Genomic DNA, 23,263 nt, shown 5'->3' with positions numbered 1-23,263 from the left:
GCTTAAGACTTCTGGAGAGAGCGTAAGCTAAAAAAAGCCTCAATTAAGACAACAGTGGAAAAGAAAAAAACCCAAACAGATATATCTCATTTTGTGGAGAAGATGACAAAGAGCATTTAAAGTATTTTTCTTATACAAATAGTTCTGCTGTCTTTAAGAGGATTGAATGTTTTTAACAAGGATGAAGTAACAGCTAGCAGGACTAGGACTCTTTCAGTCCCAGAACTTTTAACAGAGATTTTCATGCAAATATCTGAATAAATGCACTTCAGGATGTCCCCAAATCCCATCTTCTGGTAAAAGTGCTTGTGACTCAGTCTTCATGCCATCCATGTTATAAAGGACTTTCTAGCAACTGCAAATGGTCTCAGTAGTGCTAGTTAATGATTTTAGACATAAAAATGTGCTCATTGTATGCTTGATTTTCATTTTTATGTTTCATATTTAAAGATCCATGGGTCAGGCAGTGATTCATTGTAAGAGATTATTTAGATTCCCTATATTGTAAGATCTGTTTGTCTCGTCATTTTTGTATTTGTTCTTTTCTTCACCTTTCTCACAGTTTTTCTTTCCTTATCCTCCGATTTGGTCATTTCACATCCATTTTTCTCATACGCACTACTTTCTTCCTATTCATGTTTTTAAACCTCTATATAGGTTCTCTCCTTCTTTGTACCCCTTTCAGCATTCTCCTCGATTTCCCTTCCAAGCTGCCCAGTTCTGTCATTTCTCCCACACGCCATTCTTGGGCTGACGATTCCCAGACGCCCGCCCATCATTAGGCTTCAGAGTCCTTCCCCACCGGCCATCTTCCAACCAGCAGCCAGCTTCCAGGTACGAGGTCTGCCATATCCGTGCAAATCCCAGGACCCACGGGGTAATGTGAGGTCGGGAGGGACCTCCGGAGCTCCCCCGCTGCGTCCCACCGCCTGGGCAGCTCTCCCAAGGCCCACAGGGCGTTTTCCCCTCCCGAACAGGCCCCACGGAGGAGCCCCGCCATTTCCCCACAGACCGTTGCGGCGCCGCCCCGCGCCCCCCGCGTTGCCCGGGAAACCGGCGGGCGCCGGAGCAGGAGGGCGCCCCCCGCCGCCTCAGGCCGCTGGAGGGAGCAGCGCCCCCAAGAAGGCGCCCCCGAGAGGGCGAAGGAGGGAGCGGGGCTCCGCTGGCCCAGAAGCCGCTTCGGGGCTAGGGTAACCCGGGTAAAGCAGGACACCCCCGGGGCGGGGCTGCGGAACGCCTCAGTTCCTTCTTTCCTTCAGGTCTTTTCTAGAATGTGCTGGTTTTGGCTGGGATACAGCTAATTTTCTTCATAGCAGCTAGTATGGGGCCGTGTTTTGGATTTGAGCTGAAACAGTGTTGATACACAGGGATGTTTTCGTTACTGCTGAGCAGTGCTTACCCAGAGTCAAGGCCTTTTCTGCTCCTCACACCGCCCCACCAGCGAGTAGCTGGGGGTGCACAAGAAGCTGGGAGGGGACACAGCCGGGACAGCTCACCCCAACCGACCAAAGGGATATTCCACACCATATGATGTGATGCTCAACACATAAACTAGGGGGAAGAAGAAGGAAGGGGGGGACGTTCGGAGTGATGGCGTTTGTCTTCCCAAGTAACGGTTACGTGTGATGGAGCCCTGCTTCCCTGGAGATGGCTGGACACCTGCCTGCCGACGGGAAGTGGTGAATGAATTCCTTGCTTTACTTTGCTTGCCTGCGCGGCTTTTGCTTTGCCTATTAAACTGTCTTTATCTCAACCCATGAGCTTTCTCACTTTTACTCTTCCGATTCTCTCCCCCATCCCACCTGGGGGGAGTGAGCGAGCGGCTGTGTGGTGCTTGGTTGCCAGCTGGGCTTAAACCACGACACTGTGCAACATTACAAAATAGGGCCAGCGAGGAATTCCAGTTACATGTTATTTTGTACTCAGAAGAAAACACAAATAGCCTGAGTGTTCAGTTACATCAGCAAATGCTATTTCTTCTACATTTTCCTTCTTACAATGCTCTGGCTTGTCTAAATTTAAACATGTTTCTCTCACTAAATCTAAATTTAACGTGTTTCTCTATTACCAGGTGCAAGGCTGGGGTAAAACTGATCCACTTGCCTGATTCCAGCTGCAAAAACAAGCTAAGAAATGCAAGGCAAATGAAACTTCCAACAATTGCCAGTTTTGCTTAGACACACTGCAATCTATCAACAACAGTATAGGTCAAGAAGCCAAGCCCACAAGAGATCAATCAAAATCAGAAGGCGAGTTAAGTGTAGATGCTATAGCTGATACAGCTTGAGAAAAGGAAGAGATTTCAACCCATTCTAGTTAAGTCTACCTGTTGTCCTACAACATACGGCATTAAAATGGAAATACGTAACAAGTTACACTGTTCAAACATTCCAAGGTGAAGTAAAGAACCTGCCAATAAAAAGAACACAGTATGTGGAACCTGGAAGATGTGAAAAATCCAGAAGCTGTAAGGCATAAAGAGATTAATGTGCTTGATCCATATGGCTCTGAATCTTTGCCTTTAAGTCTTCACAAGTACGTCTACCTGTGAAAGACACCACTCCCAAGGATACTTCAGACCCTTCTTGGAAGAATACAAAAGCCATTGTCTCTCAGAAGATGCTCAATGGTACTTCAGCTGAGATTGCTTTCTGTAGTCACCATGGAGAGCAACAGAGCAGAAGGGTGAAAAGGGAGCTGAGATTGTGAATGATAAAGTGAGGGGACAAAAACCAGAAATTCATGAATCATCATTTATCTCAAGCCATACAAAGGTCTCACTCCTGCAAGAAGATCCTGAGCAGTTATACTGGCACTGTGCTCTTACATCAGACAAAAGTATTGCAACTGTTTCTAATCCAATTGCTTTTAAAAAGAACAGTCGTCATGCCTGTATGCAGCTTCCACATACAAAGCAAAAACAATATACAAAACATGATGCCACCCAGGGCTCTTTAACCGATAATGTCAGGAACAGGTATGTTGAGGTCAAGGAAGGAAACAAGTGAAAAATGCAGGCAGTTGCACAGCTTTCTGGACTACCTCCCTTTACAGTCAGCCATGCTGCAGGAGCTGCAGTGCTGTCTAGACTGACCTAACATTTCTATATTGTAATTTCATGCTTTTTTTAAAGCTTGTTAGACTGTAAGAAAAAAGACAAAATTTCCTTGTGAGCAATGTGGATATTTGTAGTTCTTGTAGATGCTATCAATAGAATTATAAGCTGATGAATGCCAATTACTTCCACATAGGTTTAGTTTCTTCCTGACCATAAGAGAGATTCATTAGAGCCTTAAATAGCTTATTCTGGGGACGAAGTGCAACCTCTTCATTTAGATTCACTCTGAATGACTACAGTAGCCTAGGACAGTAATTAGGTATTTGATGCTGCTGAGCACTGAAGCAATGCCTAACTTTAGGATCGTTCTTAAATCCATGCCCACTCCGCAAGGCATTTAATAATATTCTTAGCTTAAACAGTGCTAAATCCTATTGAGCTTCACAGACAAACATTTGCATACCTTCATTGCTAATCTGGCACCTAAAAGAAACGGAAATGACCTGGAAAGCAGACAGTGCTGGGACTGAAAGTTATTTGCAATTATTTTTTCTTACTCATTGTAAGTAGCTTCCTCTTTTTAATCCTGTTAATGTGTTCTTTGCATGTTTCTGTTTAATATGTATTCTGTGCATTCTGATAATCACTTATTCTTGTTTCATCTCGTATTAAATGAGGGACTTTCAGATCAAGTTCTTCTGCTTTCGTGTTAAACAAAAACCAAAGTAAAATAGCAGTCTTTCCATAGATACATAGGTAACTGCAATTCAATTCAGCATTCAGGACAGAGATTCACTGCAACTTACCCTTCCCCTCTTTTGACGCTTTGACAAAAATTTGGAATAGGGAGAGATAATACCAGTGCAAGGCTCCCCACAGCATATGGTTTTCACTTCAAAACAGATGGAGGAATTCAGTATCTTTTTAGATTTATTTCGTTACTAATAACGCATAAATGTGCATAAATGTAGTTTTTAGTAGTTTTCTGGCATCAATTTGTTAATTGTGTTCATCTTCAGGTATCTCAACATCAGAGCTAAAGAATAATCACCTTCTAGAGGCATAGTTTCAGTAAAATAGGTGATATGTATTCTATGTATCTAAATAATTATGTTTATTCCTTTAAAAAAAGGAAAGATGACAAGGCTTCATTTCTTCACCCAATACTCACGTGAAATGACCTCTAGAGAAGAACGCCGGAGCGGAGTGCTAGTGTTAAATAACAGCTCCAAGCAGTTTGCTTTGTCTCCTAATACAAATTTTCCTGGGAATTGCTTAGGGAAGCCTGGAAGTCTTTTAGAACACTAATTTATATAGAAAGTATGTTACGATTCTTTAAGAAGCATATCTTTAAGTAGACTGGCATATCAGCTTAAGGTGCAGAGTATGAAAGTTGTCGCACTAGAGGTTAGAACAAGGCCACCATTTTTCTGGCAGCAAATTTGATTTTTCCTCTCTCTGTATTGGAGAGAGGAGTGCCACCTACTGAGGGGCAAACAAAATAAGCATCTATGTCAGAAAAAGCACAGGGCTGCTGGCAGGATTACTGTGTCCCGCATTCTTTCACTCTTCCTGAAGGACAAAAGCTAAACATTTCAATCTGAAATGACAGTAATTTTTTGTACCTGTTTGGTATTTTGTTGCAAGTCAAGAGGGAGAGTTATAAAGAACCTATTAGAAACTTACAAAGACCTAAAGACCTATATTTAAAAAAAAATAGGTCATGATAGCTAATACTATGATCTATATGCATTTTTTTAACTCTTTCAATACTCTGGATATCTGATAATTGCAGCCAATGACTGTCTGGAGTCAAGCTCTATCTTGGTTGTTAATTTCCAGGAAACATAGTTTTTTATTGTAGTACCTTGTCCAAACTGCTATTCAATTATGGTGCTGCAGTTACACAAGTGCAGTATCATTCTGACAGAACAGAGACCCTCTCTAACATACCATTTTCTTCCCTTCTTTGTACCCTTCTCCCTATGGTAATATATTTTCTAATCCTGTTTTTCATATTTAGATATAAAATGCAAGCTCTACAAAAGAAGCATCCTTCACAAATAGCCCCAATATAAATAAATCCATATGTACTTGTGTCAGTCTCATTTTCCACTAAATAGAAAATTCAAACATATAGGTATGTGTGAAACTAGTAATGTTTTCCATAGTCTAGAAGGCGAGAAGATAGTCTCTCCCATTCAGACTGAAAAAACCTGAAAATACCACTGCTTCAGTGAGAAAACTGAAAAATGAACTGCAGTACCAATTAACAGTAAATAAAGCCAAACACATTTGTTATAGTAATTGTAAGTTGCAGCCATTGCAGACAGGTAGTAAATTCTTTAGGACTACAAAAAAAACCTGCTTAAAGTTGCAGGGAAAACTATAAACTTTATTTCCAGGTTTTCCAGTGTTTTATACCAGGTAAGATTTTTGCTGAGGTTTTTGAAACTGCCAAATCAGACAGATTAGACAGCCTGATACATGATAATATTTCTAAGAACACACTCGCAGATTATTGCTACAAGACCTGTAGCAGAAGACCAGAAAAGCTGCTAACTAAAAGCCTAGAACATAAAGAAACGAATACACAATGCTTAAACCATTGTAAGCTTAATCAAGTTACATACCCTTAAATACACTGGGTTCTTCTAGCACAGGAAACAGCAGCTTCTTGTTTACGTGTAAATTCTCTCAAGAATAAAGCCATCCCCGTTCAAGGAAAGGAAATAAACTTAAGGGCTAGATCAGCTAGAAGTGCTTCCTGTATTCAAGGTGCCAGAACAAATTAAGTGAAAAGGGAATTGTTGACAACAATGTAAAAATACAATGACGGAACACCTGAAAGTTAAATCAACATTTTTTCCCTTGTATTTTAGGTCCAAACTTCCAAAGGACGGATTCCAGAGGACTCGCTGTCAAATCCTGGAGCCAGAAAGAAAATCTGCCTCTAATTCCATTGTTTTGGCAGAAAACAATCAGCTTGCCAGCATGCAATTTCTTTAAGTGAAGGAAATTCAGGAACTAAACACAAACTGGCCAGGGATGCCTTCACTGCCAGCAGAAGAAGTAAGTGAATTCTCAGCAACAGCAAACAAGAAAGTAGTTTGAAAATAGACAAGGCTTTCCTTCTAAACAGCCATTATCTTCTTCTCAATCTGTTCTCAATCAGGATTTAAAGTTTGTCCTGCCTTTTAGACTGCCTACTATTTGTGACAGTTTCATGAGGCTCAGCCCGTCAAAGTAGCTGACTGGTCCGTGGGCCAAATCTGTTCTGAGTAATGAAAAGCCTGAAATAACTCAGCCTAAATTAAGCAGAATCATCCCTACGATAGGAATAGGGCAATTATTACTAAATGGACAGTCAGCATCTTACACGTTTGACTCGTTCATAATTTTAAATGCTCTGAACAGGAATTTAGTTTCTAGATACTTATGACATACGCCCCTCTGGAAACACCTTCCACATTTTGCTGCCACTAGGGCTGAACGCTGCCTTCTGCAAATACTTACCTCAGAGCGTGATGGGACTGAAAACAGCAGCCTGCTATACATCAGAGAATGCTTCATTCGTGACTAGCGCTGATGTAATGGTACAGACGAACTTTCAGTCAAGGAGCATCTGCTCGTTCACCTACTCTGAATTATATATACAAGATACACAGGTAACAGTAGAATCAGCATTTTATATTGTCCAACTAACAGAAAACAGTGGGATTGTGACTAAGCATGGGAACTGTGCAGGAAGAAAAGAGATAAAGTATAATCCATACTCCAAATCAACATACTCTAGCTTTTTTTTAATATTCATAGTGGCAAAAATTATTTTCTCAGTTATTTAAAATATATTGCAAAATAATATAAGCTGTTAGAGACGACTGATTTTCTAGTAGGATACTTTGAAAGCTAATCATCATAATGCAGTTGAATTTCTACCTGATGTTACTTATGACTCTAGAGATCTTGAAAATTGCAGGAGGAGTGGATGGTAAGGTGGAGGAAGAATGCGAAGTAATCCTTTAGTCCCGAGTGCCTGTTGTAGAAGAAAAGCATCTGTCAGTGAGCTGAAACTGTAGAGGTACTCCATTGTGCGTACAAGGTAATTAAAGATTACATTTTGCACGCGCTGCCGAGAGGTTTGAGATGGAGCAATAGTGCAGCCAGCCTGGATTGCTCCTGGTCAGAGGAATCCGGCCCTGCTTGGATGCATCAGATTCTGCACAGAAGTCTATGCTGTAAGTGAACCTATGCAGAGAACCTCTCGAATGGGTTTGTTTCAGGTTCATGAAATGTAGCATCTTGATGTTCTGGTTACATTTGTGCTGTGAGTTTAAACTTCCTAGGATTCACTGAGAAGCAGGACTACATAGGAAAGATTTGCTGCCTCTGGAGATGAAGGACTGACATTGTAAGATAGTTTTAATTTACAAAATCTCTACCAATTCAAAAGACACCTAGCTTTCAAAAGGTAAGATGTTAAGGAGCAACGGGTGGTACTGGCCAATAGGCACAGAATACCCCACCCATGCCTCTGGGGGCAGGAGATCACAGCCATTAAAACAGAAGGCAAAAATGGATTGAAGTTAACTTTATTCCAAAATATGTATAATTTACAGGACTAAGTAAGTGCTTCAATTGTGAACAAAACGTTTCAATACTTGTCAATAACTTACTAGTAGCTTTGTGTAACACTTCAGTTTCCAACAGAGGGAAATATGAAACAGTATTTTGGCACAAGGTTTTCTCTGCATGCATTAATATACTTAAAAGTTTCACAATCACTAGGACAACATTCCTTCTTTGGGATTGTCACTTGTAAAGAAATGAATGCTTGCTCATCGCAAGGTTCCTGGCTTAAATAGCAATAATTAAACATGGACATCCTTTGAAAACCAAATTTGTCCACTAGATCAAAATCCCACTATTGATGAGAAGAAAAGTATTTTAAGGACATTTCTCAGCCTGTTGAGATTAACTCACAGATGCTTTGGGAAAGACTCACCCACGAGATTTATTACTATCCATTCCAAATAATTACAAGTTTAAATTAGATCATAATCAGGTGTTGAATTCTGTAAGCTGAAAAAAATATGGCTATCTTTCATATCTAGCTTTATCATAGATGCACTTGCAAATATCTGTCAATCTAGCTCTGCATGCAAGTGCTTGAAGCATGCATGTAAAGCATCAGTTGTTGTGAAATGTACAGCTTACATCATCACAAGTCATCTATTCCATTGCTAGTTATGTTGAAGATACTGCTGTAAAGCCAGTATATGAAAAAGAATCAGAAGTAAAGGACTTGTGTTATTTAACACAGCAGTTCCTTCAGGAGTTTCCACAGTTTCAGGCTGTCCGATTACATTTTCGGTGAAGTGGAAGAGTCACGCGCACAAATACAAACATAGCCTCAACCTGACTGCAAGGCAATGCAGAGTTGAACGATGTAGTTCGAGTCTATTCATTGCATAGCAATGGCATTTTAAACAAGAAAATTCAGTCATGCTCTAAGCAGCAAATCCTTCTAGCACACATTTAAATTCACATCAACGGTTAAAAAAACAACAAAAGAAACAGAAGATGCATGTTTGCACCATGCATTGAAGCTTGCTACCATTAAACAACCCTATCCTCATAGTATTGATATAAAGTTATTAATGGGAGTCTGTTTACAGTAGGCCTATTCTATCAGGAACACAAGCACAGCAGCACCTTAAACCAAACACAAATGAAAAAGCTTGCAAGGCCCAGCATGTCACCAACATTTTGGTGTGAATGTATTTGGAACAGTAAATTGTACATTAAGATCATGTTTAAAAAAACAACACACATCAGAAATATATTAAAGCGAAGGAAGCTGTACAACCTTAATGATAAAGGCAAGTACATTTGGTTCACCTCTGAGTTGTCACTTCAGTAACATATTCTTTTGCAAGTTGAGCACCCTATGTTGATTCAGTATGTATTAGTCCTATTGACTTACCCTATATTTGAAAGGCTATTAAAAAACCCCTAACACCCTAAGATTGCAGTGTTGCCACCACTTACATCTCTACCCAACCTCACAAAAAAATTAATTCAGATCTGACTAAGCATGTGAGCATGTGTTGGCAGGATAAGGATTTAAAACAGTGGAAGGCAGTCATCTTTCTTTGTTCTGTTATCTCTACACAATGAAGGTACATATGACTAACAGGGAAGTTCAGCCTTTTGTTTGCAACAGAAAAAATGACTGCGTGTGCGCCTTGGAATAAAAATTTGTAAGGAGTGTTAGTTACATGCACTAAGTTACAGACACTGATTGAATTATTCAAAACTAGACAAGGTCTCACAAAGCTTGTTTTACAGCTGTTTAATTTATAGCTGCAAGTACATATTTTTTTTTAAGAGTTCATATCCTTTGGAAGTGAAAATTTTCTAGACACAAGCAGCTTTGCATAGCTAAGAATATGTAGCGTTAGTAAACTCAGACTTTAAACTACCGATTTCTCTAGGCCGACGAGAAAAGTTGGGGGAGGATTCCCTCCCTACCCAAAGCAGAAAGAAGTATTTACAAGCGTATTAGTGGAAATAGATGCAAATAAAGCCAGAAGTAGAAGAAACATACATCTACTGTCATACAAACTTTTAGCATTGTGACAAACAAACATGGAAGGCAACAAGACAGATCTCTCATTTTTCAGCTGTTTTGCGCTTCTGTTCTCGTAGAATGCGTGTCCCAAATTTGCTGTTTCACTTGTTTGATTTTTTATATACTAAAGAAAAGCTCAAGTGAAACTACAAAACTATTAACTCAGTTTTAGAGCAGCATCACACAGGCATCCAGATCAAGATCCAGCAACCACAGCATAACAGAATTAAGCAGGAAATGCAAAGCGGAAGAAGTAACATGAGTATCACTACCACATAAAAATTTGTGCTAAGAGGCTATGGAGAATTGGATGTTACTTTTTGTATAGCACTTCAAATGGCAGTAGAGGATACAAAAGAGAATAAACAAAGTAGTAAGTCACTGCTGACCAACACTTAAAATAGAGGCAGTGCCTTGAAAATCAAATCAGAGAGAAACTGCAGAAAAAGGGAGGCAAGTATCATTTTAGTACTACCAAAAAGTAGTTCTGACTGAAGTTTATTTTTAAAACAATGGCCAAAATAGAAAATTAGCTATTTTAAAGAACTTGCTCAAATTTGAAGAATTCGTACTATTCAGCAACAGTATTTCACATCAGGTTTCATTAGGTTTACTGTGGGATTCAGCAAACTATGAAGTCTGGTTGCAGCCTTCACATTTTCACAAAAATACTTAATAAATCCAAACTGAGTGACATATGCCAGCAACATAGGATCCAAATCTGTTTCTGACTTTTATGAATAATTTATGGAGAACCAAATTTGTGAAGAAAGAAGTTAATTTTGGTCAGAATGAGCCCCTTCCCTAAGACAATGCAGACATATTTAATAATTAATTTCTTAATACTGCATTCTTTCAATAAATAATTACATGTTGTAGTACTGTGCTCACCTAATTAAAGTTCAAACTATTTTAAACCCATAGGATGAGGGAAGGGAATGGTATTTGCATGTTCTAATAAAACACACAAAGCTCCTAAATACTTTTAATTACAAAGTACAATAAACGAGTAACAATCACATTGTAAGATTGCATCCACAAAAACCTTAGGTTTTTTCTGATAGTCACCAATATTAAGAGCTTCGGCTTACACCGTAAGAACGTGGCAATTCTCATTCTGATGTGTAAATTAGTTTCAAAGTTCTTTAAATGCTAGCTGGTCTCTCAGATGGCTACAATTCAAAGCCTTCTGTAATTCTGCTCCTCATCACTTAAGATTTCTTCTCTTGCAGGAAAAAGACTGACTTTCTAAATTCAGAGGTCATGGACAGTTCCTCACTTCTGCTTTCTACAGCCGTGGAAAATGCAGTTTTCCCCAACCAGATTTATAGCAACTGCTTCTCCTTCATGCATCAGTACAGACAACTTGCACATGGGAAACACAGAAGCCTATGTATGAAGAAATGTTCTCTGGTATTCCAGCCAGGGCGAAGAAAGGAGAAGGAAAAACACTTCAAAACCTGAAGGTGCAACATTACTAGAAAAATACTGCAATAGAATAAATTAACCTATTTTTGTCATTTATCTTATTTCCCAATTTCAAAGTAGGCAGGTAAATATGAATCAGTCATATCTTCAGAAGAAACAGAATTACAAGTGATGCCTTCCTTTTTTTAAAATATATGCCGCCTTTAAGATCAGAACTCTGGGCATTGTGAAACCTGGGGGGACTTTCCCCAAAGCCAAATTACTGTAATCCTGGGGAGAACTGCAAGATTCCTTTCTGCAGTTTCTTCAGCCAAAGACTGAAAGTGTCTGAACTCGCACCTAGAAATGTTGAAAAATTAAACAGGCAACACAGCTGTGGCTTCAGGTGTTTTTCAGGAGGAAAATAGGAGTTTCAGGGTTAATCTAAAGAGATTACTTCCAGTAAAAGTAGAGATGCTTACCATATTAGTGCACTAACTATGGCAACTTAAAAAGTGGTAGGAAGAGACAAAAGAAAAAAACAAAACAAGCTAACTGCAATGGATGAGTAACTTAACTCCCACATCCTTGAGTTGAGGATATGAAGCACAAAGCGTAAGGAGTCTTCAAAGACTAAGGCTTGGACATACATTTACTGATGGGCTGCCCAGTAAATACACAGGCAATACCTCTCCTCTCACAATGGAGAAGTCAAGTCTGTTACAGGCCCAGGAAGTTGACAAGAAGAGGTTTCTCGTAGCAGAAACTAAAACCTGTCCAAGACAAAACCAGAGGCCTACATTTTGCAGGTAGTATAATAAGAGATAAATATTAGTAAAGGCCAAATTCCAACATACATTCACAACTGGCTCAATTTTTTTTTCATGCCAATGAAAAATACTGCAAACAATGGTATGAGGGGCAAGATGAACATTAAAAAAAAATTCCAAGAGGTCACACGTTTCTTCTCTGAAAAATCAGTTTGTTTGAATTTGACTATACTCAGAAAAACTCTCTGAAAGCTGCAGAAACTGAGGGCTGCAGACCAATGTGCAAAAGCAAGATACAAGTGTTCTGAAAGGGATTCTGTGAGCTGATCTTCCAGCTCTGTTGTATGGATTCCAATTTCCAGTTGTTTTTGGAAGCCGGAAATCCAAAAACAGGAGTCTAGGTGAGTGAGTATTTTAGAGAATTTAATTTCCCATTTCTAAAGATTTCTGTTAAGGTAACAGAGGTATAAACCGCTGTAACATTTCTCAACTTATATCTTAATAAAGCTAGGAGAATTTAAGCGAAAACGAATTCCAGTCTTTGAGGCACACACATTGTAACATTTGCATCTTACAGACATAAATAATTTAGGCAAATCTCTCCAGAAGACTCCAGAAGTGTTAGTCCCATTTATTACGCTAGCTAAAAGGATGACATACTAATTTTCCCTATAATTATGTATTCCAAGTTCTTTTCCTACCCTTCAAAGGGCATCAGTGTCACTCAGGGACGTATTTTTTTTCTTTATACGTATTTTTAATAATAAATATATTCAACAATTCAAGAGTCTACATGTGTCTAGTGTGTTGGACAGGTATTTGGAAAATACCAGCTTATGCAGGAGAAAGAGCTGTGAAGGCATAAAGTAAAAGAAGACAATACGGCTTATTATGTTCATGCCGGATTTAAAATACAAGCTACTAAAAAAAGTAAGCAGAAGTAGCTTACGCTAACAGAATCCTCCCCCGTAAGTTCAGGGAAGCATCTGAATTGGACAGGTCAGGGTTTTGGTCCAGCACATTGGAACCCTATATGTAAGCCAGGAATACATAGATATATATAGAACAACTTTAGAAGTTCTTCAGTTTAAATGAAAGCAGTATCAGCTTTGTAAAGAAATTTGAGGAAAAAACATAGGCACCACAATATTTTTTTTAAGGTTCAAATGTACATCAACATGTTACAGCCCCTCCTTCCCCCCCCCCCCCATTTATACACCCATAGCTTATGTAAAGTTACATTTTCAATAGAGTACCTTCAGCATGAAAAGTCTCTTAGGCCAACTGCTCACAATAACTACATTCAATAATGCAAAGTGGATAACTTGGTCAAGTCGTCTCTCCCACCCCAATAACTTAATTTCAAACCACAGGAAACAGTTATATTACGTAGTACTCAATGACTGGGCTTGTCAGAGCTATGAAACAAGGAGCACAGCTCTTCACAGGTCTGTGTTTCTACTGAACTGAACTGGGACTCCATTGTATTCCAGGCTAAGTCAGCCAGAAGAAAGTCATCCATTGCTGTCTGTGTCTCATTGCTGGTAAGGAATAAACTCCCTAGATTCTCAAAGCAGCTATCCATAGTCTGTGTTTCAGCGCTACTGAGCTGGACTTTGCTTTCAATATTCTGAGTAGGTATGGTTTTAGTAGCCGGATATACTTCTGTTTGGGTTTCTGTATCAGATGAGTCAGTACTCATGGAGAAACTAGACTGCTTCAGAATACTTCCTAAAGGCAGACGGGTATTACTGTCCAAAAAGAAATTCAAGTCTGTCTGTGTCTGTGTATCAAACATCTCCAAACCTAAGAAGTTAGAATTTCCTCGGCAGCTATATGATTGAGTGGCACTATCTGAAAATAAGAAATCAGTCTGAGTTTCAATGTCCAGTGACTCCAAAACTGGCTCAGAGTTTAGGGTACCAAGCTCACTCTCTTCAGTCTGAGTTTGGATATTGGACGCTGAAAAGAACTCTTCAATGTCAAAGTCTATTCCTGCGCTCTGTGATGGACCAGATGGCAGATGCGCGTCAGCATTAGAACTTGTCTCAGACAAAAGGCCACGATTATCCAGTGTCTGCCCAGACATGTTTCCTGAAAAGATGTTTTCCAGATCACTTAGCAGGTCCATTGTCTGGGTTTGATTATCCATCGTATTTTGAGAAGGAAGCATATTAGTCTGTGTATTGAAGCTGATAAGGGATTCAGACTTCACCGTATCTTGATTCAGGCTCTTGCAATTACTCCTTTGCAGCAAGGTTTGATCTATATTTGCAGGCATTAAATTGTTTTCTGGAAGTTCAATGTGAGTAGAAACATTATATGATGAATGAACATTGTCAAAGATGTCACTGCACATTACAGCCTGGTCCATTTGCACTCTTCCATCAACAGAGTCCTGTGCCCTACTGGTTTGAGTCTCTCTAGAAATGCCACATGTTGGAAAACAAACCTGACTAAAAGCATCAGTCTGAGCAGCTATGGATGAAGTCAGCTTGGAAGCAGGCAGCAGCGTTTGTGTTTGTACACTGATGGGTAATGAAACCTGTGAACTGAATGACAGATCTGTCTGAGAGCAAGAGGATACAGAAGAATTGGGAGACCACGCTGCAGCCGGTACAAAGTTCTGCGAAATATAAGATAAGTCAGTCTGTATATTTATTGAAGAAATTTTATTCTTGTGACAAACATTCCCCAGCTCTTGCCCTGTGTTACTCGATGTAACCTTATCCAACTCAACTTGTACACCAGTACTTACTGGTTCATGATCACCAGAATTTGTCACTTTTGAAACAGGCATACTATCTTTAAATACAAGTGTTTCTGCCTCCAGTGCTGGAATCAGAATTCCTATAGATTGAGGCAATAAATGAACAGTACTTACAACTGATCCTTGATTATCAACAGCCACTACAGCAGGTTTGACAGAAGAGTCTGGTGCAGATACATATATAGGCAAGTGAGCAAGCTGCATCACTGGAAGTTTAACCAAAGCCACCTTGGGCTTGGGTAAAAGCATCTTCGGTGTGCATTTTGGCTGCATTTGGTTCGTGAAGTTAGAACTGCAGGAGCCTTCAAGAGAGGCCACTAGTTTCACTTCAGAGGACTCCAATTCCTGAGTGCCAGGTTTATTATTGTGTGTATTGATGAATGCTTCATTTGCTTTCTCTGCCAACTGCTGATTATGTACGGAGGTTTCCATTTTCCTTTTTTTACTAGGAGGATCCCTGTGAACATGAGATCAATAATTTATATTCCTTTCAAGCACAAAACATCTGCCTTCCATTCTTTTAAGTCATCGCATTGAAAACATAAACTGAAGTCACAAATGAGGTTGGATATGAGAAGACAACTAATCCTGATTAAAACATAAAAATACTCCATGAACTTCAGTTTTGTAAAGTTTCATTCCTCACTCTCCCAATTAAAAAAGAAAAAAGGTTACCTCTTTTATGGAGACGTATTTCTAAATGAAGGTGGAAGTTTAGATGGTTTCTTCCCCCTTGTACATTAAGCGCTCTGATTTGAAGACCTGTTTAATTTGTTATTTTGATGCTAACTCAGACTGAGCATTGAAGGGATAGCGCTCTTAAAATTAGTGTGCAGGTAAAGGTCTCTCATGGAGACTGAAAATACGATTAGCATTCCTTTACACAAAACTTAGTTTTGCAGCAGTTGAACCTCCAAGACAGACAGATGAGGCCTCAGGAAACAGACTACCCTTTATGAAATATATGTACATGTTAAGACAACTCTAAAATCTAAACTTGCATACATAGGCATTAAAAAAAAAATAATCCACTAATACTTGCAAAGATGACTAGACTATAAAAGAAGATAAGCTGAACTGCATTCCACGTTTCCAAATCATCTCTACTCTCACAGAACTATAAAAGCAGATGCAATAAGAACCAGAAGCATTTATGCCATGCAGTGCAGCGTCATCAATACTTTTTGTTTTATATGTGGGGAAACCTGACCATATTGATTAGGCAATCACCATTGCCTTCAACAAACCAGAAACTACTAAAAGCAACAGAACAAAGAAACTGCAAACCGCTTTACAGCTAAACCAATGTAAGCCTATTTCCTATTTAATCAATAGAAAGGAGACAAAAAGCCAGTACATGGGAGACATAGAACTTGGTGATGAATGTAAGTATCATTACTTAAGTGCTTCACTTTTACCTGTGTTCTGCAGGAATTTCATGGCCAGTTCGGTAAATGTGAGACAGTAATGCTGTTCTGCTGGCATAAGGGCACCCACAAGTACACTGGAATGTCTTGCCACAGACCTCTATATGCCGTTTCAAATACCATTCTGTACCATAGGAGTTACTACATTTATCACATTTGTGCTTCTTTTCAGCATGCATTTTCATAAAGTGCTAGAATACACAATGAAAAGTAAACATTAGCCTCCAGCTAAGATAAAAAGAGAAAATAACATTTAGGGGAGACATTAATATTTGCATTTTTTTAGTTGTTAAATGGCATTGAAGAGTAGAATTAAATTTTTTTAAAAAGTCTCCTTAGGAATAAGTTACCAGCTTAAAGAAGTCAACAGAAAGAATTTAAAGTTTGCAAATCTGCTTGTGCTATGTGCGTCTTAAAACACAGATAAATATTTATGTGTCCTAATGCTATTGGAGGTTTCCAACGGACATTAATAAATCTATAGATGAATCTTGCCAAAGAGCGTAGTAAGTGTATGTTGCAACGTGTGCACACTCCTGAAGAGCTACAACTGAGCAAATAGTCTCAAGTCAAACAGGTCAACTTCAGAGCAAACAGCAGAATTTTTCCTTTTCATTTACGGCACCAAGCGCTAGTCACTCATCTCCTATGGTCTCCCCAGCTTATCACAGGTAACCAACAGGAGAAGAGTGCTTTTTTTTACTCACTCAAGCAGAAACAAGTCTTACATGTTTTCTTGAATAGGTAACTAGTAAACAAATGCACTTTGGTACTAAAGCAGAGAAAAACTCTTAATTACTGACCACTTAAAAAAGCAGTTTAAAAGCATCAGCCATATTTTAAACCTTTATTGGTTGCTACTTTGATCTTTTTTCCCCCCTCTTTGATCTTTCTCCATCTTTTTAATTTGTGGAGAGAGGCTGACTTCTAGTTTAGCAAAACATACTGGCATCTGCCTGATCAAAAGGTTCAAGTCCTCTAATATCAACATGCCAACATGCAAATTCATTAACCATATGCCCATGTGGAGTTTCTGCATACAATTCTCCAACTTCTGCATATATGCTGAGAGGCCTTGCTCATATCTGAATGCAAAAGTGTACACTCTCTGGAGTAGAGACAGTCAGGACTAAATCAGTATGAAAATAATACTTTAGGAAATATGAATACCTGTTTTACAAGGGAAAATTGGGAAAATGGTCTGTTTGGTCCTCTAGGGCAGCCTTCAATAGGGCAGCAGTAGAATTTCTGTGAAGTTTTCAAGCCCTTCCTTATTGGTGCATTAAGCTTTCCATCCTGAAAAAGAACCAATTGAGAAGTTGGCAGTTCTACAGGTTTGCATATTAAAGACAACATTCAGAATACACATCAACTTTGGCTCACTGAGTTTACACACCTACCTCAGTGAGTTGAAGTCACTTTCCTAAGTGATCTGAAAGTTCAAATGGAGTTTTTCACCTATGTGGATGCTACTTTGCAAATATACCATCAAAATTACCAAGTGAAATTACAGCAAGCTCTACAGAGTAGCGATACTGTACTATTTACTTTTACCAAGATACTTGCTGCCCCAAGCCAGTTATAACCGCCTTTTGCGTTATTTGAGCCAAAAAGCTTTCCCTACAGATACTACACTACACTGCCAATTCAATGTGGTTTTACTTGTTAATAGCGCAGTCTACTTGAAGCTCCATTAAAATTAGTCACACACTGTGTAACACAACACTTCCCCGACGCTGGAATTCTGTTGGCACTATTTGAAGTTTACTTGTAATAAAATGAAAAATGCCAAGTACGCTCTGCCACTTAATTCAGATCATAAGCCAAATCCCACTTAAGTCTATGAAACTAAAAACTGGTATGCTAATTCTGAACCTCCAAACATTAAGTGACTGGTATACCTGCGCTTTCCATGTGATCTGCCTCACTGGTCACATGTAGACAATAGAAGAAAGCAACGTAACTTGCTCAAAGAGGACCTCAAAAATACATACAAAAAGGACATACTAGTGGGACTGTCCAAATTGTTCAACCACATAGAACCTATTCCTATTGAGGACGTAGCCATGGGAACCAGACAACACGTATCCCTCCAGACATATCATCTCTGAAAGAGTCTCAGTGGAAACATCAGGCATCTGTGTCTAAGCAAAAAATTAAAAGTGAACTATTAAAAATCTGATGCTCAGAGTAGCTGTGAGTCTCCTTACATCCTGAGACTGAGTAGGAGGCCAACCAGGTCCCCAGAGCCAGTTACAGTAGTCCACGATGGCATCCCCAAGACGATTATTCAGGGAAGAATATCTGGAGCATGCCCTGTTTGAGCTCTGCACCTGATTTTCCTTAGCATGACAACAGTGACAGTAAGCACAGTAAGTGGTGGAATGTTCACTTTACACCAGTCACTCCCTAACTGCCTTCTTCAGGCAGATCTCCAACTGCTTCGTGTTTACACAGGTTAGACCAAACAAAGAATCCACAAAGTGCAATAGCACTCCCATGTGAAGCAAACAGAAAGTATGTACTGCAGCTGCCAGAACACGAAGGGGTTCACTGCTCACACCTCCCGCTTCTTTACCTAGCTACAGTTAGTCACAACCCAACAACTCTGTGTTCTGAGCTACTTGTGCCCTGCTTTTGAAGTATTCATTTCATTTGCACTTCAGGAATACCATGAAGCAGACGAGAGGGACACTTCAATGATTTTGGTTTTCCTCAAATTGTCTCTTAATCTAAGACACTCTGTGTAAAATGTAATCCCTTCAAGCAATATTTCAGTTATATTTCCCCACACAGCATTGCTACTTGCTGACATTGCCGCAAGTTCATTTTTGTTAATAACATACCATACGCAAAGAAGCAAAGTTTAGAGCCTCTTGATCAAAATGATCAGCTGCCATTCCATCAAGAAAACCTGAAATAATTCTCTAAAAAGGGAGTTTTCATGTAATGTTTTAACCTTCTAAGCATCTTTATGTACAGCAGTTTTCCCCATGGACTAACCATTCATAAACAGGCCTGTTTTATCTCTGCTGAATAATTGCTGTGATTATTTTTGCACCTCCTAGAGCCACTGCCCAAAACAGGAACATGACTCAAAGAAATCTAGTTGTTCCATCCCCACTACCCCCAATTACACTTTTTAACCCTGAGCTTACCCAGAAACATTTTCACCAGATGCCAATCTCAGGAGAAAAAAAGATTTGCCTTTAAGTCAAAACTATGTTTGGTCTCTCTCCCACTGCAGACAAAATCAATATGCTTAGTAAGTGGCAATTTGAGTTACTTATTCCTAAGTAAGAAGTTATTCAAAGGGTGTTATATTTAATGTCGCAACCCAACAAATGACAGGGCAATATGGGAAATATGTTCAGGCACTTAACAGGTAAACCAGTCAGGTTATTTAAAACTACTTAAGTACTAAGGTATAGGATAACACCAAGCATTTAAAAGCTATATAAACACAAGTAAGATGCTTTTTTAACAGCTGGAACATAGCCTTTGAGGCACAGATCACAACAAATTTGTTGTGACAAGTTGAGAGATACTCTACGCATATAAGTAACCCTATCCAGACAGTAATCTTGTTTTGACCATCTTTCAAAGTCCTTCTGGCTCTACATGTTTAATCTCACATCTTCTCAAAAACCCGTCTGGCCAGTCATATTTCACGCATTCTCACAAGTCCTTTCCTTGTATGACTGATTTTACTTCCACGTTTCTACAATAGCCACTGACCACAATTATTGGTAGATATTTCTTCAATTAACTTCTCACAACGCAGACACTTGTATTGCAAGGAATACTGACATTCGGACCAGGCTTGTGGCATCAACATGGAAAACTGAAAGTAACAATCCTTGCTACTGATTTAGTCAAGGTGAACTTAGTGATGTCTTGCTTTTCTGCAACAGAAAGGCTTACTCCAAAGGATTAATTTAAAGCAATAAGTTACAGTAGACTGTAGCCAACTATTTAAAATTTTTTTTTTCAGCAGAAGAGCATGCATTTCTTTACTAAATAGCACGGAGACAAGTGCATTTATTCTTACTATAAAAACTACTGTGGTAATGTGGTATTTGCATCTGGGTAAGCTACCCTTTGCAGTTCACCACTGACTACAGCCTCCCTGCTATCAGAGGAATTCACAGAATCCGCTCCTTTACCTGAACTCCTCTAGCTTAATTTTTAAACTATACAGAAGTCTTACCCTTCTCCCCATAAAATAATACAGACAAAAGACCAAAGAATGAAAAGAAATTTCAAGCCTAATATATTAAGTGCCAGTTTATACCCACTGTTCTCATTTTTTATTGGCTTAGTTAAGCTAAGGAGCCAGAAAACAAACATTTATATATCAACATTTCATCATATCTTCTTTCGTTAGGCCAAACAAGTCAAATTCTTCTAATTTCCCTTTGTCAGACACACTTGCCATTCATCACCCTTAGTAGCCCTTTTCTACACCTCTTCTGGATTCATTTTAGCTTATTTGAATCAGATTCCTACCCTACAGCAGTGACAGAGAATATTGTTCTGACATATTTTAGGCTTGCCCTTCTCACAGCAGCATTACCCTAAATGCTCATACACATATGACCACATAGCTTTTGCAAGTGTTTCCCATCTCCGTTACTTCTGCTACAAACCAGGACTGGTCAAATTTTTTGTTATCACTTCACAAGACTATAACCTTGTACTACTGCACTTGACTCTGTTTTTACAGGGTAATCTTGCTTTCCTATGTAAATGTCCTTCCTCTGCGGTGACAATACCTCATAGTTTTTGGTATCAAAAGATCCTACTGGTGTTACTTTTATTAATGAAAATTAACCAAGTCAACCTCCCTTCTCTTCACCACTACTACATTCCCTCCTTTCTCAATAGCTTCTTACCACCTCATTTGCGAAGGTGCCTCTTCACGAATTCCTCATGTTTCACTAACAAATGCAGTCTACTAAATTCTTTTTGTCTGGGGAATCAGTTATCTCTTAAAAGGAAATACTAATACTAAAATATTAGTCCAAGTCCATCTCTTTCTGGAGAAACAGAGTGACACACACCTATATATATTTTTACCTTCATATCTTTATCCTTTCATTCAAGATGCATTCTCAAGTCGTGCATAACACTGAAGAAATTTTATCTAAGACATAGTACAGAAAAATTAGCCTCCCTTAAGCCTCAGTAGCATTTTACTCTGAATTACAATGCCCTTGGAATAAGTCAGATGTTCCTGAAAATCTGCATCCATCCATGTTTCAGTATTTATCCAAGCTATCACAAGATTTAGTAAGTAGGTGTATGAAATATGTTATAATTCTACAAGGCACCAATAGTTCATAGCTGTCTAGGCAACTGGTGAGAAAGCAGCATTTCCTCACCCGTCATACCCCGAACACGAGTTATATAAGCCGCCAGCTGCGGTCCTCGCTGGCTGCTGCATACACTCAGAGTACAAGCTCACGACCAAAACGACTGTCTGCCGAACCTGAATGAACGTTTTCAGCTTCTGCTCCTCCACTCATACGTACACACGAGATACAATACATAACACACAAAAGTTGTTGGTGCATGTTAGGAAATGAAATAAAACAATCAGAGATAGGAGATCACAAGTATGCTTGAGACTATTTCCTTTTGTCCATCACAAATGATCATCTGTAACGCATGCTTGATGCTGTAATGAGCCATTTCACAAAACAAGTATGTTTATTGTTTGCCCACTGGGGCTGCATTTTCAGCATGCAGCTATGAATGCTGCGCTATCCAGGAATAGGATTTGTCCTCACACACTTGGCATTATGATTTTGAGAAAAGTAAAGACATCTTTCTGAAAGGCCCACACTCAAAAATATGCTTGCTGAACTGCGGCTCTCCTCCCCCCCAGTACGTGCTGCGTTTTCTCAGGAGTACTATGGTAATGAGGGCTTGTTTCCAAAATGGCATCCCTCTAGGTTTTTTTTTGGCTCACAGACATTTTTAAAAAACAAACAAAAAGCCCAGCATAACAGCACTCAGCGCTTGGATTACGATGGCTTGCCAACTGCGAAGGGTAGGAAACGCAGTATGTTTGCATAGCACCTCACAAGTGGGGCTACAATCTCTTACCGCAGAAAGACAGGCAATAAGCAAATGAAATAACAGAAACTGAGTCCCAAAGAACTTTTAGCCGCCTTATTTATGTTTAACACTGGTACAAAACTGCTTATTTTCGGTAAGTAATTTTAGTGGAATTCTCAATACAAGCGGTCAGACTGTGCACGGGCACACACTCGTGTACTCATACACACACCTGCACACGCTTTTCACGTGGGGGAGATTTAAACAAGAGACAACGAGAACCGCTTCGCTATTCCCATTTGGAATACCGCTGCCCCCCGCCCTACTACGAAGTAAACCCCCGGCGCAGCCAAACGCGGCACTCGCCGCCGCGGGCCGCCCCCCGGGCCCGCACACGGCCGCGGGCCGCCGAGGAGGCGCGGAGCCCCTCACCCGCCGCCACGGGCCGGGGCCGGCGGCTCGGGGCGGCTCCTCGCAGCGGGGCAGGGGCGGGGAGGAGGCCCAGGCGCCAGGGCCCGGCGGGGCGAGGCCGGCAGCCCCCCGCGGTGGCGCCGGGAGCTTCGGCCCGGAGCGGAAGGCAGAGCCGCGCCATTACAGAGCCCCACAGACCAAGGTGAGGGGCGGGGCGCCCCCCCCTCCCCCGCCGCAGCCCCCGCGGGGGCTGAGCGGGAGGGAAGCACCCGGCCGGGCGGCAGGGCCGGCCTCGCCTCACCGCGCGGCGGGCCCGCGGCGGGGCGGCGGCGGTACCTGGACCGGGTGGGCCTTGCTCAGGTGCATGTTGAGGGCCGGGCTGTTGGGCAGGACCTTGCCGCAGCCGGGCACCGTGCACAGGATGTTGGTCCTCACTTGGGACAGCTCTGTCACCGAGGGCCGCACCAGCTCGCCGGCGGGCGGCAGGTCCCCCACGGGCACAGGCGCCGGCGCCGGGGGCCGCCCCAACCCCCCGCCACGCCGCCCGGCCGCCGCCGCCGCCGCCATGTCGCTGTCAGCTGCTGGGCCCCCACTTCCGGGGGCGGCCGCCAATAGTCATCGCCGCTGTTGAATATTCAGCAAGCGCGTGGCCCGGACCCGCCCGCCGCCCCCGTACGTCAGCGTGCCGCGCGAGGAGCGGCGGGCCGGGGCGCGGGGAGGGGC

The 23,263-nt window shown here is 40.7% G+C and overlaps 1 protein-coding gene and 1 long non-coding RNA gene across 4 annotated transcripts; one reads left to right on the top strand and one right to left on the bottom strand.

Moving 5' to 3' along the window:
* The first annotated feature begins 5,946 nt into the window (after window positions 1-5,946).
* LOC132318223 (uncharacterized) lies at window positions 5,947-14,301 on the top strand. 3 transcript variants are annotated; one of them, XR_009484307.1, is made up of 4 exons: window positions 5,947-6,130; window positions 6,545-6,726; window positions 7,038-7,160; window positions 10,925-12,754. It is a non-coding gene; the product is annotated as an uncharacterized LOC132318223 (long non-coding RNA). The 3 variants fall into 3 exon arrangements; XR_009484306.1 differs by lacking the exon at window positions 5,947-6,130 and adding an exon at window positions 14,264-14,301 and having other exon boundaries at window positions 6,440-6,726; window positions 10,925-11,158; XR_009484305.1 differs by lacking the exon at window positions 5,947-6,130 and having other exon boundaries at window positions 6,440-6,726.
* On the bottom strand, window positions 13,155-17,365 carry ATMIN (ATM interactor). The gene is made up of 3 exons (XM_009808270.2): window positions 17,237-17,365; window positions 16,058-16,257; window positions 13,155-15,096 (listed from the first exon to the last, which is right to left on the bottom strand). Exons 2-3 carry the CDS (start codon window positions 16,249-16,251, stop codon window positions 13,266-13,268), a joined length of 2,025 nt encoding a protein of 674 aa, XP_009806572.2. The 5' UTR covers window positions 16,252-16,257; window positions 17,237-17,365; the 3' UTR covers window positions 13,155-13,265.
* Window positions 17,366-23,263: the final 5,898 nt, after the last annotated feature.

The sequence above is a fragment of the Gavia stellata genome, chromosome 15 (genome assembly GCF_030936135.1).
Source record: "Gavia stellata isolate bGavSte3 chromosome 15, bGavSte3.hap2, whole genome shotgun sequence".
Taxonomy (NCBI): Eukaryota; Metazoa; Chordata; class Aves; order Gaviiformes; family Gaviidae; genus Gavia; species Gavia stellata.
The sequence above is the reverse complement of the archived record's forward strand: the minus strand, read 5'-3'. Positions and strand labels throughout refer to the sequence as shown.

Bases quoted from the DNA above. Each gene is read 5' to 3' on its own strand.
- ATMIN (XM_009808270.2), bottom strand. From the start codon at position 16,251: ATGAAAATGCATGCTGAAAAGAAGCACAAATGTGATAAATGTAGTAAC. The intron at 15,097-16,057 runs GTAAAAGTGAAG...TCATGTTCACAG, and splicing joins GAAATTCCTGCAGAACACAG to GGATCCTCCTAGTAAAAAAA.